The sequence below is a fragment of the Papilio polytes genome, unplaced genomic scaffold (assembly GCF_000836215.1).
Source record: "Papilio polytes unplaced genomic scaffold, Ppol_1.0 DF821400.1, whole genome shotgun sequence".
In the NCBI taxonomy this organism is placed as follows: domain Eukaryota; kingdom Metazoa; phylum Arthropoda; class Insecta; order Lepidoptera; family Papilionidae; genus Papilio; species Papilio polytes.
The window spans coordinates 6,036,928-6,056,617 of NW_013527804.1; the positions used below are offsets into that span (position 1 = coordinate 6,036,928).

General features: G+C 31.8%; 1 protein-coding gene and 1 long non-coding RNA gene across 2 annotated transcripts in view; one reads left to right on the plus strand and one right to left on the minus strand.

Moving 5' to 3' along the window:
* Positions 1-19,690, plus strand: part of LOC106108837 (mucin-5AC) — a 79,445-nt gene that overhangs the window by 47,688 nt on the left and 12,067 nt on the right. The window contains exon 20 of the mRNA XM_013290123.1: positions 19,126-19,408. Within this exon, the coding sequence (XP_013145577.1) occupies positions 19,126-19,408 (283 nt within the window). The remainder of the gene's footprint in view (positions 1-19,125; positions 19,409-19,690) is intronic.
* Positions 8,375-19,194, minus strand: LOC106108838. The gene is made up of 2 exons (XR_001225968.1): positions 19,105-19,194; positions 8,375-8,492 (listed from the first exon to the last, which is right to left on the minus strand). It is a non-coding gene; the product is annotated as an uncharacterized LOC106108838 (long non-coding RNA).

The window sequence follows — 19,690 nt, forward strand, 5'->3', positions numbered from 1 at the left end:
TTAGAACTTCTACAACAACAACAGAGTTACCTAACACAAGAACAAATGCGACACAATTACCCAAACGTACGTTCAATAATGGACAAAATAAAACAGCTGTGTACAATAGATTCAGTTCAAATAAACCTGTTAACGACACGAAAAAACGTGTTCAGAATGTACCGATAGGCTACAATACTCCGAAAGTTATATCTGAAATTAATGCGACAAGTTCTGCAAAGGTTGATGACAAAATATCGACTGTCAGTCCCGAGGCAAGTGATAGCGAATTAACTACCGTGCAAAATGAAATTACTACTTCAAGTAACGAAACTTCAACACAACCTGAATCGCATAACGTTGAAACTACTAATACGATTGAAAGTCAACCAACAACTGACCCAACAGAAGTTGATACAGATGAATATTTGGAAAACACAGATGCCGGTGTGACTGAATCAAGTCCAGAAAATTTAACCACACACAGACAAACGGAATCCCTGCCAATAACCACCACCACCACCACCACCATTGAACCACCAACAACAATAGCGATAACAACATTATCAACAGAGAAAGAAACTTTTACTGAACAAGTACCTGAAACCACAACCATTGCTACACCACTACCACCTATAGTGAAAACCCAGTTCAACAAACTGTTTTCTATAAGCAGAGTAGTAGAAGTGTCGTCTAAGCAAGATAAACACCATTTGAATAAAAATAATGAAACTACATCAATTGAAGAAGGACCTATTATTATTGAAAAGAAACCAACCGTTGACAAAATCGGGGAAGTAAGTCGGTTCACTCTAATCAAAATAGTTGAAGATGAAATTCCAATTTATTTGACCAAACTTGGACACGTTTATCCTGTGGATAATCCTCCTAATAACCCAATACGTATCGATGAAGCAAGAAATGCTAGATCGCTAGGAAGCGGCAACTATCACAGAGAAAGTCTTGTTGCGTCTGAAAGTATGAACGAACCTTACAGGCACATCAAGGAACATTCCAATCAACACAAAGATCCACCACTCAAACGTGAAGTTGAACACATAAGTGATGATGATTTCTTAAGTTACATTAATGAAGATAAAAAAGGTGATAAGGTAGAAGAAAATCAGAATTATCAATTTATTCCAGCTGCATATGAAAATGAACAAAACAGAAATGCCAAAAAATATGAAATAGTGACACCACGTATTATGCGAAATAATCCATCGACGTTATCATTAGAAGGACTATTTAAAACCGCATCTCCCGCCACACCAAATAAAAAAAAACGATAAACTAGAAAGCCAACCATTCTTTGTATATTCAATAGCAGATCCTACTGAAAGTACCAAAAAAGCTGAATCTATAAAACCTGAAACAAGTACCGTGTCTTCTGAAAAGAAACAAGATTCTAAATTTGTGGAATCCACTACATTATCTCCAAAGGAGATTGTGGAAAAGCCTGTCAATATTTCTACACAATTGACGTCTTCTAAAACGTCAGTCAAGAACATAACTACAAGTCCTGTCATCGATCTTTTATCTACAAATCAACCAATATTAGGAAAAGAAGCTAAAAACGTAACTGAAACATCAACAACCACAGAAACTAAAACAGACACGAGCACTCCAAGAAGCTTACTAAGAGATAATAAAAAATCTAAATTTCCCTTTATAAGACGACCTAATATAAAAGCTAATCTGACAAGACCAATTGAGACTCAAAGAACAGCTAAAAAAATAAGTACCTCCGTCAAATCTAATTCTATTCAAAAAACTAATAAAACATCCACATTTACTCCGAGTAAATCAAGATTTTCCGCTAGTAGAGCTCAAAACATTCCCGTAGATACCAGAAAAAAGACTACTGTTAGCAAATTTGTACCAAAAATTACCACTGAAACTCCAAAATTAACAACGAAGAAAACTTTCGTAAGACCGACAAGACAAACTTTCCGACCCGCGTTCATACCAAGACGAAGTACACCAACAACAAATAAAGACCTTGCACTGTAGTCAATAAAAGTTATATTTGACTGAATCCATTTCTGTGCCTTCACTTATAAATGTTTTATTGAAGATTTTCTTCTTCCGATTCCGATTAAATTTGTTGATTTAAAAGTGAATTTTGTCCTCTTGGAGATTACTTGTACATATAGAATTGTCTCTACAGTTTTTATAGTCATATATTATAAAATCTTATAGCTTTAAATTAGGTTTATTTACCTGAAAGTGTTCGTACCAAAAATGTATATTGTTATTAGTTTATTTGATGTACGAGAACTTTCGAATACAAATTGTCGTAGGTTAGTATTAGTGTTATTATTTAAAATATATTCTAGTTCATACTAACATCTTTCATAATCGTTACCAATAATGGAATAATGTATAATATGAAATAAAATTGGGCATATTGTTTAATATCGGCTAAAGATGTTTTGTAACAAAAGGAAATAAAGGTGTGCAATAAATTGGTAGTGAAAATACTTTTATTATTTTTACACATAAGTTGTGTTAATTTTTATATAAAAATCTATTTATTTAATGAAGATGGTTTTAAAAAGGTGAGTTTTTATTTATTTTAAATGGTTTTTTAATTAAAGAGTTTAATTTCATCAAACATAATTGTTTTGTTTCTTGTAGTTGGCAACACAAACGTGTGATTTTGGCATCAATTATGGACTTGAATAGCCATTGAGCTATTGTGAAGTTTCTAATTGACAATTTACAAGAAAGCAATACATTCTCACGTATTTTGCGAAGAAATTATCTTCGTTGTCAGGGTTACATTAAACTGCAATTTATTCAATGCTGGATTGCTGAAGTTTCCATTTATTTTATCATTACCTAGTTATTAATTATTCTTAACTAAGTTTCAGAAGAGTAAAACTCAAGTTACGTAGTTCGGAAACGCATTTCATGAAGTTATGAAATCGACACTAACGATTGGTTAAAGGTAGTCGGGAAACCTACCGTAGGATGTTTAAATAACAATCAGTAAACAATTACTTTAAATAAACCAGGTTTAAATGAATGTCCACAAAAAACAATAATTACGGTCACATATATTTATGCTCCAATTGTTATTAAAAACATTCAATTAGTGTTAAAAAAAAGTAGCAATCAATTAGTGTTCACATACTGATCTATTAGATAATTGACCAGTTTATTACTAAATAACTTAATTCAGCAATGACCCACAAGTATATCCTGTACACGGTCAGGCCCCCGCGGTGTAACTTAGTCCCTTTCCCTTAAACGATTCGTCTAATACCATTCACAAAACCATGATATCTTAACACACACACACTCCATCGCCAATATTCGTTAAAATGCTTTTGAAATGACGTCGACATTTGTATTAGATTCGTGCAATTCCTCTACCGGGCGTGAAACTACCTCATTTAATATTGTCGATAACGTTAAGAATATGTTCTCGTATCTCCCTGATATCAAATTGTATTGAAGGTTTAACCAATGACTAAAACATTAAGAAAACCGTGCGTTTCCATCGTTCGAAACAGTTATTATTCCTGTTTATTTTGATAGTAATTGTTTTTGTATATATTTTGGATACATTGTAAAATAGGCGAATTCTTATGTTTAAAAATGAGTTATGAGATGTACAGTCCAAAAAGTATCTTTATACTAGCTTTCGCCCGCGACTCCGTCCGCGTTGAATTAAAAAAATAAGTAGCCTACGTGTTCTTCCAGACTGTACTCTACATCTATGCCAAATTTCATTGAGATCTGTTCAGCAGTTTAGGCTACAAACTCTAACAAACATCCATCCATTTAAACTTTCGCATTTATAATATTAGTAAGATCTAGTTTATGTACATTTTAATGCATACTTAAAACTTAGTAAACATACTAGCATCAGATATAATCTGAATCTTTATGCCTCGAATTCCTCTGCATCTTAATTTAGATAACACATTCTTGTGAACATAGCTATGTCCAATCCTTTTATAGTAACCGGTTGAGCGTATGTCCATTGTATATTAACCTGACTAGATATGATCACTACGGAACTATAATTTTATATTACGTCATAATAACCAACTAATTTTAGTAAAGACCTTCAAGGATACTTAGAAAACCCATCTTAATAATATTTCGACATATGACTTGTATTAAACACTAGCTGTTCGCGTGCGGATTCATCCGCGTGAAATTATAAAAACTTTATTTTATTGTTTACATTTGTCAAATTATCAATGACAAATGTCAAAATGACATGACATGACAAACCTTAGCAATCTTTCTTTCTTGATGTAGGCAGCAACTTATGGTCTCTTTCCCACATGAGGGTTTTTATCCAAAATATTTATCCCCTAAGTTTAATGGCGTAAAATATATAGCCTAAAGCATGACGTAAGTGTCGAGCTTTTTATTAAAAAAGAATTATTCGAAAATATGCTGTAATTGCTGACATCTTAGGTAACAAAGAAGTGTGTGTTTACGCTTTATTATAATAGTATAAATTAGTCGTCGTCCGCGACTCTTCTTGCGTAAAGGTTGCTTATGTGTTCTTTTATATAAAGCTATACATCTATGCCATTTTTAATGGAGATTTGTTTGATAGTTTAGAAGATTCCTTTATACATTCATACTCACAAACCGACGCATTTATATTAGTAATTTCAAAACATCCTGATTTAAGTCACACTTCCACACCCGTATGACGTAATACTGCGTTGTCAGTTGCCTACATCTATACTAATATTGTAAAGAGGAAAGATTTGTATTTTTGTATGTAACTCAAAAACTACTGGGCTGATTTCGAAATTATTTCATCTTTTGAAAGCTACTTTATCGCTGCGTAACATAGGTTAGATTTTTAAATTTCACGAATGAAGTCGCAAGTAACAACTAGTAAACAAACATGAATGTATGTCACATGTCCCCTAAATTTGAAATTTGGCATATGTTTATAGTTTGGAAGATGGATGATGGATGTGTGGTGTGACAAGAATGGATAAAGTTAAGAATGTGTACATTAGAGGAAGTTTGAAAGTAGCGCCAGTGGTGGAGAAATTGAGAAGCAAAAGGTTAGCGTGGTATGGACATGTTATGCGACGAAATGATGGGGACATAAACCAGAAAGTGTTAAGATTGAATGTGGATGGCTACAAAGGAAGAGGAAGACCGAAGAAAGTATGGATGGATTGTGTGAAAGAGGATATGCTTAAGAAAGGAGTGGATTCAGATATGACGGCTGATAGAGATGTATGGAAGAGCAGCACATACTGTGCCGACCCTCCATAAGGGATAAGGGCAAGTGGATGATGCGTGGGCGGAGTCGCGGGTAATTAGTAGTCATTTAGTTTACCAGCACAATTGTAGTATTGCAGTATTGTGGTTTAGAGTAATTGAGCCGTATTACAGTAGGATTATATGAACCAATTAATTATAATTGTGCAATGCACATCACCGACAATTGTTCACGGTCGGCCGCTGCCAAACGCATCGTTAACACACAAACCGACTTCAGTAATTGCAATACGTAACAAGATGCGGTCATTTTAGGGAAATTGCAAGAAATATCGTAGACACTTGACTTGTAATCTACAGGTCTTGGGTTCGAGTCCCGCCATGTACCAATGTGATTTTCGATTTTTTACATAATTTACCCGACATTCTTACGGTGAAGGAAAACATCGTGATGCCTGCACATATCGGCGAAGAAATTCAAAGATATGTGTGAAGTCAACCAACCCGCAATGGGCCAGCGTGGTTGACTATGGCCTAGTCACCCTTACTTAGGGTAGGCTCCGAGCCCCTCGATGAGGACGTATAGTGAGCTGATGATGATGATGACAAGAAATATAATTAAAAAACAAGTCTTCTGTAAATATTTGCAGCTTTTATAGAAATTACTAAGCTATATAAATCGTTTATCGATGTAAGTTTTTTCATTTTGACTTTACTTTCAAAGTAACATGAAATCGGAATTAGGAAAATCATTAAAATAATAATTAAACTTTCATACAAAACAATCATTTTATACTTCATATTCATACTTTAGTAAAGTATGGATTATTCTTACTAAATATCTCCATAACGGCTTAACAGATCTCGATGGAATTTGGCACATATGTAGAACATAGTCTAGATAAACGCATAGGTTACTTTTTTCTTACGTTTTTTTAATGGCGGACCAATTAGCAAGCTATTCACATAATTACGAATAATCTCGCACTGTTTCTTCTATGTTGTTATACATACACGCAATACATAACAGTAATGAAACATGTTATATAACTCAAGGCTTTATAACCAAATTGTACTCACTGAATATACTTGATTGCTCTCCGTAAATAGTCAGATCTTAGTTATGGTAACTAATTCCGTTTAAGTGAGAACTTTAAAATATTCAAGTAAGACCCCGGTCTACTTAAATACAAGACCAAATATATCATGAATGATTGAATCTCGTTCCATGAATTAATAAACTCATTATCGGCCGAATATTGAAACGAATTTCAAATATTTCGCTTTATAAGCGCCGCTTACAATTTGACGGATGATAAAATTTTAATGGAATTTTGAATTTAATCATGGTCTTATCTTTTAAGACTCTATTACATATTTAAATATCCTTTCCACATTTGACCGTAAAACGACTTATGCTAGGTTTCTGAAGTTCCCATTACATACCCAGTGATTCATTAGTGTTAGGTTGATTTATACTTCAACAGAGTAAAACGTTGCGTAGTTCGAAAACGTATTTTACGAAGTTCTCGAACCAAAACCACTTACGGATGGTTAAAAGTAGCTGGGAAACCATCCATAAGTTAGTGACACACGCACAGTCGTTAAATGATCACTTACAGAGCAACTTAGCGTAGATTGAATGAAACACTAAGCGCCAGTTTTGTAACTAATGAATGTGGTTGCTTTGTGTTAGCAATAAAATAAAATTTTATTATTTATAATTGCTATTTTTTCAATTGAAAATAATATGTAAGTAATAAAGAATTTATCCATATATTGTAATTTTGATTGCATGATTTGCATACAAGTGCTATTAATGTTATTAGGCCATTGTTCTATTGCATCCGATGCCTTGACATTAATACAAGCATATTGAATAAGGATTAATTAGGCTTTTTTTCTTCATCAAGTTTAAATTTAAAAATATATTTTGCTTTTGGCATTGTATTTAAGTTGAACAATACTAAAATCATAAATTCTAAAGTTTAGACCGATAGATTTGTTTACCCCTAAACGGCTGAAGCTTGATGAAATTTGGCATAAATGTACAGCAAAGTCTGGAACACATAGGTTGTTTTCTTTTTATTTAATTTTCTTTGCATTTTATACTAGCTTTCTCCCGCGACTCCATCCGCGCGGAAATGCAAGTAACCTGAGTGTTCCTCCAGACTATCCTCTACATCTATACCAAATTTCATCAAAATCTGTTCAGTATTTTAGGCTACAAACTCTAACAAACATCCATTTAAACTTTTGCATTTATTATTAGTATGACTCTTTTTACTCGTAGGGGTAAGCTAGTGGTTTATAAAAACATAGTTAATCTTTATTTTAGTTACGACAGATGGCGCTGTATTAAATCTTTATACAAATCAATTTAATGTTTAATTATGGAATATTTAATTAAATTGATTTCTGTACCATTGAGCTCGAATATATTTATTTTTATTCATCTATCGTGTACATCAATTTGTTTTTATCTAAATGACGGATTAACGTAATTTATAAATGTCTGTGAAATTAATTTATTTCCATTGAAATAAAATATAAAACAAGATAAACGATTACTTAGTTTTTATATTCAGTTAGTTTTTGATGTAAACTTTACGCAACTGATTAAAAAAACAACCTTCCTTTCACTTACTTTAGTCGATATTCCTTATGAAACGAATGAAAATCCACTTTCCCGCCAAAATTGATAGATTTCTACAGTTTGAAATTTTTATGGTATACTCTCCTTTTAAGTAACCAATGAAGTAATATTACTTAATCCAAGCTAACGTTTTCATGTAGGTCTCATCTCCATTACGCGAACGACCTACATACATACATACTGGGCCGGTTTTGACCATCTCAAAGTTCGAAGATAATTAATTGCATTCCGTTTTTGCACCATTTCCGTTTTATTTACAAATATTAATGATTCAAATATTAAAGTTAATAATATTAGATCTTACGCTATACACCATCAGTTTTGATTTAACCGTCGAACTGTAAAGTTTCCAGTTAAATTGTACAGTTCTACTGTTCAGTTAAAATTACGTAGTTAACTCTGTAGGTGGAATTTCCTCTTTCAAATATATCGTTAGTAGTGTAGTTAAATTGCGTTTATTTTCAAGGAATATTATTTAAAGTAATACATAATTAAAAAGGATAAAAGGTAAATGAAACACCCGAGTAGTTTTAGTTTATTTTACAGTCATAAAAGTTGTCTTTGTAGAAATTAAACAATTCTTGCATTCTAGTATTTTTCAAACTTCCGTTACTTCTCTCTGCTTTGTAGATCACTTCAATATCTGCAAATAAAACAGAAAAATACATTAAAACACGTTATTTATCCCAATACTTGAAATACACATTTATAAAAAAAACTAGCTTTCGCCCGCGATTCCGTCCGCGTGGAAATTAAAAAAACTGAAGTAAGTAGCCTATGTGTTCTTCCAGACTATACTCTACATCTATGCCAAATTTTATCTAAATCCGTTCAGCCGTTTAGGCTACAAACTCTAACAAACATCCATCCATACATACATCATAATATTTACTCTCAACCGAAATAAACCGCTAAGTACAGAGTTGGAATAATTATAAGTTTTGCTCATGGGAACTAAAAAATGCATACAACATTTGTAAGAAAAATGTTAGCTACCGTAACGTAAGTTAGTATTTAGTTCAGGCAAATGTTTTAAGTCCCTAAGTGCTATAGGAAATTGTATAACATCACATTAAACACTTCTTGTATCCACGTTCTTGTAATCGCTCAAGAGATTTCCTGTTGCTAGGAATTCAGAAACGACATGATACTCACATAAGGGCTTATATCTTTGTTTAATTATTGTTATAAACCTTTTACAGTTTCTAAAGATATTAATTTATAAAATAACTGTAGTTCCATTTACATTATACTAGCTGTTGTTCGCGACTTCATCCGCTTGAAATTAAAAAAATTACATGAATATTTCCAATGTTGCTCACAGATAAATTACCTTTCAATCGGTGAGAAAAAATTCTAAAATCGCTTAATAGTGTTTGGATTATGTTAATACATACAACAATACAAATCTTTCCTCTTTATAATATTAGTAGAGATTTATTTTAAGTAGTGTTTAATTTACATATGACAATATTTAATTACTTACAATAAAACCAAAGACAACATTTTTAAATCTGAAATTATACTGAATAAATTTAACTAAGTAAGTATTTAAGTTTAAGTTGTAACTAAGTATTTAAGTTAATAAATCTATACTTCTATAGTAATATCAGAGGAAATATTTTTTTTGTATGTGTTGACATAACCCAAACACTACTGGGCCGATTTCAAAAATTCTTTCACCATTAGAAAGGTAATTAATCTGTGAGTAACATAGGCTATCTTGTATTTTTTTCTAATTTCACGCGGACGAATATTACATTTTTTAACTCGTACACAAACACAGCACCATTCAAAAGTACTGTAATCACAGTGAGGAGCGAATGTAAAAAACAAATAATGACTTTCGAGTCGCAGCATTAGCGCGGAGAAAACAGCTTTCGCCGACGCCTTATCTTGTCCAACCTCACAGACTTACGTAATTTCATATTGATTGATTTTCTAACATGACAGGTGCGGACATGTCACTTATATGTAGCTAACTTATTTACTCATTTGCGCTATAAAATCAGCAAATATTAATTAACAGTTGTAGTAATTTTACTTATAAACACATTTACTACAATTAAAATAATTCTTCATATGGTGCGGCGGGCCAAAATGCGCCCCCATAATCCGACAGTGCGTGGCAGGTCTTTCTAGGTCCGCCAACACTAGAATAGATTAAATTGCTGTAACAATTGTGAAAACGTAATGTATTCATTTTATGTAATGTTAACCCCTGAGATAATCGTTCACACTAGCCATAAGACATAGTTTTCTTCGTCCGTACCAACTTAAGTACCGCGGCAGGCCGATATCGGCCTGTTATGCAGTGAACGTGTTAATACAACCTTGTTCATCAACAAATATAATAATAGCATTGTAACAGAAAAAACTAAGATGAAAAAGTATAATAAAATAGAATTTGACATTCTAAATCAGTTTGTATATTTTACATGTAATAAAACATCCACAAGTCGATAACACAAAGGGGTGTTAATCTGCACTTGACCTGATTCAAGCGAGGCTTTATTGCCTTGTAATGTATACACAAAGAGCATACGCTTACCTGAAACTAAAAGATCGCACAACTATTTAGTCTAGTTTGATTTTTATAAAGTTATATGGAGGTGCGCGTATTATTCGATTTTTAGTTGTCCAATTAAACAGTTGATTTGGCTGCGAAACAATCGACAATCGCACAATAGTTTAGTCAAAGAAGTGCGCCCGCTCTAACTGTGCCATTCGCGGTACTAAACTATATAATTTTTACTCTCACGCTATTGAATAATTTCAAATACGATTAGTGTCATTGATATCAAGGAAGTTATGATTTTAGCTTATAGAGCCGGTTAGAAATTCAGTCAATATGTGACGAGGTTCTGTACATAATGTGTCGCAACCACACGGCATGTGGTATGTGGATTATGCAAATACTTCAAGATCAAAGCAAACACACGCAATGACAAGGAAGGGCAACTCGGCTTATAATAAACAAATACAAGTTATGTAAGGACGAAAAACAAATTACATTAGTAAAATCTAATAATCTACTTTAGATGAGAACAAAATCTCGTCAAAATTGTCAAAATAACAAAAGAAAGCATTAAAAATAAAACAAAACAAAACACGACTTTCAAATTGTTAGAGTAACTAGCATAAAACATATGTTCTAGCCGAGTTTATAAAAAAAAATAAGACAAGAGAACTGTAAAGTCGGCTGTCAAGGACCTAGCGGTTACGCGTCATGAAGCATCTACAATGTTAATATTCATGCTTATTCAATATTGAAGTTCATTATCAAAAAACTGAAACTAGTGATGTGTTTTCACGCTCATAAACCAAAAACAGACAATAAGAACATCACTAATAGAAAATACAAAGTGTCATCAGCTATACGTCCCCACTGAAGGGTTTCAGAGTATTCCCAAAGGGGTGACTAGGTCTTAGTCAACCACGCTGGCCCACTAAGTGTTAGTTACCTTCACACATATATTATGTTATGTTTGTCAAGTCCATAATCAAATTTTATAAATGCATGCATTAAGTACATAATCTGCTCTAAGATAAGATTAGGTTATTAACATTATTTCATAACCTATAACATTTAAAAGAAGAATTAATTATTTAATAAATCTTTCCTTTCTTATTCTTTCATTGAATACGATAAAATTATACGGTCATTAGCCCATCACTATTGACGTTAACGGAGCCAAGGCTGGTACAACACTAGGTGTCGACACGCGCGTGACACAAACGTTACACCGATTTAACACTGCTTAGTTCGTTTTTTTTATTCGAAACACGTGATATGAGGTAATCTATAAGGTTTATTGAGTACGCACTATTCATGTTTATAAGTATTACGTGGATTGTTTAAATACATTGTGAATTCTGCCAAAGGTAAACTTTATAAAATGGTATAGACAAAGGTCGTAAATTCATCCAAATGGATACATAATTATTTGTAATTGATAAAGATATAATTTTAGATCTATTGTTCGCCTACGTAGTGACAAAAATTTGCGCAAAATTTCAAGACTCTGTTAGATGATTTTAGTAAATTATTTTATTAACTCTTCACATATTGATAATCCTGGCCATTATATCAACAGACAAAGGCTTGTTAAATCTTTATTATTAAAATAATTTTAAGAACATATTCAAATATAATAATCTTAACATCTTTCAACATGACGCAGCAACATTCGACTTTGACAAATTGCTCAAAAGTCGTCATGTTTCATGGCCAAGAGCGTACGCTACTTGAACACATCTTTGCGCAATTACTAGTCGTATTATGTACCATGTATGTTTATGAATAATGATGTAAACCTACGCAAAAATCTATTTAAAACACTGTCGTCCAAAACGTATTTGAATTACAAGTCCATTAAATTAAGTAACCACCAAATAAAATAATAAAAAAACAAATAACTAACTATTTCGCATGTATAGAATCTCCAATATACAAGCTGATTCGGATATTTTAACCTATTATAGAGTTTGCTTGTTCTTGGACAAGAATTAAATTAAAAAGATTGCCGTTGCAAGAATAAGGTTGCAATCAAAGTAAGCCAGAATAAACAATACATTGAATGAACTATCTGAAGCGGAGATCCGTTGTTACCAACTCTTTACTTGTATAAGTAAAAATAAGTTATAACTTACAACGTACTAAAGTGTTAAACATAAAACATCGCCTGGGAATCCTACCGCGTGGAATTAAAAAAACAAAAGTCGTCTATATTCTTCCAGACTATCCTCTACATCTTTGCTAAATTTCATCAAGATCCAATCAGCAGTTTAGGCTACAAACTCTAACAAACATCCAACTATACAAACTTTCGCATTTATGATAAGAGTAAGACTAGCTTCCCCTCGGGATTACGACCGCGTGAAATTAAAAGAACAAAACAGTATCCTATTTGATCCTGTCTCCTCTATGTCTATGCCGAATCATCAAGATACGTTCAGTACTTTAAACTACAAATTCTAACAAACATCAAACCATTGACCAACTATTTGACAAACGTTTGTCAATTTTGATTATCGGTCGATAATGTATAAATAAGATGTCAATATAAATGGAATTCTAGACTCGTCTTCAACTTGTAATACGACTAATTGTTATTCAGAATATCGTTTGACCTTTAATGTCGTGCCGCGATGTTTATTGAACACCTGTTTATCTTCTATCTTAACAACTACACTATACACGGCAGAAGTTACACTGAATTACAATTTAGGATTACATTTAATTCCAGTAGCTAATAAAAAAAACATAATAATAGTAAACAATAAAAGTAAATAGGGGCTATAAAACGTTTACATATTCATCATTACTAATTAAGTTTCGTGAGTTGGCTAATATTGACTAGCTTTTGCTCGCGACTTCGCCCGCATGATATCAAAAATAAAAAAGCCTATGTTACTCACAGATAAATTGCCTTTCTAACGATGAAAGAATTTTCAAAATCGGACCAGTAGTTTTTACGTGAATCGAATACATACAAAAATACAAATCTTTCATCTTTATAATATTAAGTATTGACTAATGATACTTCAAAAGTTATAACTTAGATTGAAATATGCACAACATTTAGCATCAACAAGAAGAATCCCAAAAAAACTCACGTTTCAAAAACTTCACAAAAAAGGTATAACGACGTCAACGCTCGATATAAAACCTTAAAGTATTCAATGTCAGTGCAATTGTTATTAAGTACAAGTTGAACTGGTGTCGTTTTCGTTGAATTTTTCGCTACTACTTCCTCACAAGTATTATCATATTCAAACTTTATGACAGCTCGTAGTTATTGACTGTATTACCAAAACGTTTGTCTTAAGTAAATCTATCACTGCCCTTCTCTGTCCTAAAACCCCTTATATCTATCGATATTTATACTAATGTTACGAAGAGGAAAGATTTGTATTTACTACTGGGCGTATTTACACATTCTTACACCATAAGCTATATATACTAAGTCACATAGGCGATTCTAATCTAAGAGCTAGTCTAAAATAAAATTCCAGGCACCGTCCCATGGCATTCGTAACGCTAAATTGTGTGATTTCGCTTCTCGGACATGCGAGCAGTCATTAAGTCTGGACGTCACTATACAAGTACGTCGATCGAAGAGTCTCGATCACCTTGGGTCGGCATTCCGCACTCCGTAACACAATATTATTACTCAGCGTAACGCCCACACAACTAATAAACAATGATATCAATTGCCAAAGATTCTACTTACGACTTACGATATTGCTTAAGTATGCTTTAATAGACAATACGACCTTAATTAAATTTGTTTCCTAAATTAATAAAATGCTGAATAATGTATCATATTCTGTAATAATGCCGACTACTTTAACTTAATTATTTATGTTATACTAGCTGTTCCCGTGCGGCTTCGTCCGCATTAAATTATGAAAAATTTATTATATTTTTTACATGTGTCAAATTATCAATTGCAAAATGACATGACATGATGACAACCTTGGTTCCTTGACGTTGGCAGCAACTTATGGTCTCTTTCCCACATTAGGGTTTTCATCCAACATATTTACCCCCTAAGTTTAGTGGCGTGAAAATATATAGCCTAAAGCGTGACGTAAGTTTAGGGCTTTTTATTAAAAAAAGAATTATTCAAAAATATGCTGTAATTGCTGACATCTTAGGCTACAAAGAAGTGTGTGTTTACGCTTTATTATAATAGTATAGATTATAAGAAAATAAATATTTTATTTATTAATCTGGTAATAGTAACGGTAATATAACATGGTCATAAAACATAGACTTTAAAGTTTTGATAACTTACGGACGGACGGAGTCTGATTAATTCTAGTAGTCGAATATTTTTTTTAATCACCGTTTCATTGGCAGTTATCGAAGGTTTAGGCAATATATAATATTATGATGAGTGAAATTAGAAAGTATCGCCAGTGACGTCGTTATTTGCCTAGAAAAGAAACAAGTTTCATCTGCAACATTCTTAATACGACCGATGTTATAAAATACTAGCTGTTCCCCTGCGGCTTCATCCGCATGGAATTATGAAAATTTTACTTTATTGTTTACATTTGTTAAATTATCAATAGCAAATGTCTAAATGACATGACAAACCTTAGCATTCTGTCTTTCTTGATGTTGGCAGCAACTTATGGTCTCTTTCCCCCATGAGGGTTTTTATCCAAAATATTTAACTCCTAAATTTAACGGCGTGAAAATATATAGCCTAAAACATGACGTAAGTGTAGGGATTTTGATTAAAAAAAGAATTATACAAAAATATGCTGTAATTGCTGACATCTTAGGCAACAAAGAAGTGTGTGTTTACGCTTTATTATAATAGTATAGATATAGATTTTGCGATGTCCTTTTCTTAAATGAAATTGTTAAGACTATATATAAATTAATGTTTTCTTATTTAACATTCGGACCTTCAAAGTAACAACCGATTTTATCTCCATTTAGTTTACTATTACTTGACTAACCTTTAAACTTTAAGTTACTAAGACTTTACTTTATAAGGACTGATGATACACCATCATTCCTACGCACAGACCATTAAGCGTGAGGAAAATTCCAATTGGATTGTGTAACAGATAACGAATTCAGAGAAGTACTTATGTAAAAATACTGGCAACGAATAAAATATTTTTTTTCTCGAAACGTTTGCGTATTGTTAGGTTATGATAAAATGTTACGTAAACATTTTCTTTTTAACGTAATATGTAATACTATAAAAATATTTAAGATTTGATCAAATTAAACGTAATAAAAAGATTTATTTTAAATAAAATAAATAAAATAACATTTAATCTTATCACCACTACAACACAATTTGGAATAAGAGAAAAAAACAGACAACAAAGTAATTAAAAAAGAGTAAATAATAAACACGTAATTACAGGACATACAAAATAATTAGCTCAGCTCAGCTATAAATGCTGGATGATTCTGATTGAAGCACCCAGCGCTGATCTTCCGCGAGAACCCTTGGGATCATCATTCATCATATTTTTAATATATATCCAAAATTTGTAACCCTAAAGCAATTCAGTATAGAACTATAAAATGAGCAGTTAGGTACTACTCTATCCCATTTTTTTTAGTAATGTTGAGTATCGTAAATGTTTATCTAAAACTAACATGTATTAAATTCTTATAATTCTAATCAACCTTAAGCAATACTTAGAAATCGCCATAGACCATGGCCCATATTTTCGGACAACAATCAATCATACATGTTCATTCGAAAACATACAATAATGTTTATGCAATTCAAGATATTTACATGTTATTTATAACTACAGATTGCAATCAAAATCTTCCTAAATATCTACTTTGATTACTAAAATTAGTAAATGTTTAGTACAATTCTACATCTCCTAATATTGAACTTTCTACTAAATTATTTCAATGGTCACTCATAATCGTAAAATAGTTAGCTAAGTGCTTTTTTAAATAACTGCACACGTGATTTACATATCAAAAAGTGTTAAGACATATGTAAATTTTCTGATAGATTATTTTTTTTAATATTTCATTGTACGGTTACTTAACTGTTGCATAATAATTGCGTAAGTTACTTACATATTTATAATAAAATGCGTGATAAAAATAGTATACGAAAATTTCGAAGCTTGTTAAAATTTATTGATGTCATTTACCTCCAGCTAACTTTATCTATACGATTTATATTTTATGGTTACGAAACACGTGATCTACGAGTATGTTACTAGTATTGCAGTATTCAATTTATGTTTTATTCGCTGTTTGTCGATCAAATTAATTTTATATTGCGGTTATAAAATAAACAATATCCACAAAATTAGATAATACTAGGTTATCGCGCGAATTCGTGCGCGTCATATTATAAAATATAATAGTAAAAAATCAACCAAAAAATTGGGACCCACCTGCAAGCATTACCTTTCGGATAAAGAAAGAATTATCAAAATCGGTCCACTAGCGGCGGAGTTAATCCGTAAGACACATAAAAAAAAAAAAACATTCAGATGTATTGAGTACCTCCTTCTTTTGGGAAGTCATTCAAAAATATAGCCTATGTTACTCAGTGATAACGTAGCTTTTGAATGGTACAAGAATTTTGACATCGGCCTTGTAGTTTTTGAGTTATTTCAACACATACAAAAATACAAATCATTTTTATAATATTAGTACAGATATAGATAACTCGGTTTAACATAACACCAGGTTGAATTTGTAGATACCTTTACAAAGTACTAAGATTAAAATAACATCAGTTAAATAAATTGAAATTTTATATTGCAATAAAAATAACCTAAAAAACTAACAGATGATTCTCTACATTCCATTATTCTCGAATGCTTAGACTACTTTCTATTTAAATTTACAAAAATATTATTAATAACGTAAGGCATCTATAATTACAAGAATTAAATGATCTGTTGGTCAATTTAAGATTGCCAAATTGAACTAGAGATAGACGGCAGAAGTCAAAAGTTCAGGGGTATATATAGTTGTGGTAATGGAAATTCAGATCATCTCAACTTGTTTAGAAATAAAACTGGATTTTTGTTTGCGTATACGTTTTATTTTTGAACTAGAATTTTTATAGAATAATTTTAGACTTGATTATATCCCTAGTTTACTTAATTTTGTTTACATTTTTAAATGCAAATAAATGTTTAAACACATGTTGTGTTTTATTATTCCTTTGCTTTTGAGTTTAAAACTAGCTTTCGCGACTCCATCCAGGTGAAATTAGAAAAATAATATTAAAACATAGCCTATGTTACTCACTGACAATGTAGTTTTTTAATGGTTAATTTTCGAAATCGGCTCAGTAGTTTTTGTGGTATTTCATTGCAAAAAAAACAAAGTTTTCCTCTTTATAATATTAGTATAGATAATGAACTATTTCCATAGTAGATTTTAGTAGAAAAACCATAAAAAACGAAAGCGTTACACGTTTTTATTTAACTCAATATAAACTTATTTCCATTTTCAACGCACACTCTTAATTATTGCGGTTTAAATTTACATAGCAGCGAAGCAAGTCGTAAGCGAATTGTTTGAAATTGACGTAATTGTACTCCTTAATGGTTTATGTTAATTTTTATGCAAAGTTATGACACAAACGAAATTCTTCATAATTATAGGTTATGATTTCATAACTACAGAAATCTTTAATATGGATATCGTTGTCTCTGGTTTATCAAAGGGAGTAAAAGGGACACAAAAATATTTAAACACATCTCTATTGACAGTGGAAACGTACTGTATAACTATATATTATTGTAAGCATTTGATTCGAGAGGTGAACGGCGGAGAAGCGACCAGCATTCACTTTCAGTCTTCCGCACTAGAATAAATTACTGCATTAAACGTAAAACAACACAATCTTCAATACGACAACCATTACTGCTTTATTACTAAACTTAACTAACAATCAACTATCAAAAACAGAAATGTATTTGATTGTAAAAGTTTTATATCAATGTTGTATTATGTAAAATAGTACAAGGACTATTCAAATATTTTAAATAGAAAAACTTTGTATAAAATCGAAATATTTATTAGTAGCATATGTGCACATATAAAATCTTATTACGAGAAATAAAATGTATATAAAAAACGAAGCCGCAGTCATTAGTATGTAACTGCGCAGTTGTTTCTAAGCTTGTAATTTAACCACGATCTTAACCGCAGTCTCACGTTCTAACTTACAGAAGTACTGTCCTATAAATTGACCACAAACGGATATTTATATCTCTAAAGTAATAATATTTTCAATGCCGTTGTTATTCATATTATAATCAAAGCAAAAACCCTGTATAAATAACAATTTTGTTTTAACAAATTGTCTTGAGGAAAACAAAAAATATTATTTCTCTAACATATATATTTTTGTTAAAAACGGGCTTTGAATAACGGTTAACTATTAAAAATATAAGTACCTATGTAATAACTTCAATATAAGTTTAAGATAGAAAAGCTTGTCAGAATTTTTCAAATGTAAGCTACAAAAACAACTTTTTCTTAATTTTTAGGATAACGTCTTGTTCTTTAAACTTGTCTAATTTATTTATTATAATATATTATTTTAGTACTTTATTTTAGTTATATTTAAGTCGTGTATAGATGTTTAAGTATTTGTCTATAAAATTATTATTAAGACTCCTATTAAAGTTAAGATAAAATTTTTGTTATAACCATAAAATACAAATAAACTATCTGTATGTTAATATAAATGGAAAATCTATATAAAAATAAAACTAACCGGTTGTTTATTTGTCCACAGGTACCGCGAACAAACTTCCTCCGGCGCACCAAGCCCACGACGGTTCCCATCACCACGGACTCGAACACAGCAGCACCGGACAATGTGGAAACAACCACGAACAAATACACAAGGCGAGGCAACTCCAGGTTCAAGTCACGAAAAGATGCCGCCGAAATTGTTCCGCAAATTGAGAAAACGCGGGAAAACGATACAGACGTACAAACGCGGCGGCCATTTTCCAACAGTGACCGACCGACGCCGCGCAATTTTGCCGCGCGAAGACGCTTTGGTGGGGCGAACTGTGAGTCCGGTTTTATTTGTAACACAACCAGCTACACCACTTTCAAATACTGCATCCCTTTTTAGCTTTTAATACGTCGTAATACAATCTATATCTGCGTTTCATGTTTTATTAATTATTGTACGAGCTGGGTGGGTCTGGGTTCATAGATCTGTGTAGGTCTCGCAATTGTAGATTATCGGATATATGAATTACTATGGACAGCGTAGTTGACTCCAATACCTAAATAACCTTTTATACAAAACAATCTCATTGATGAACAAAAAAAACTGATTATAAAGG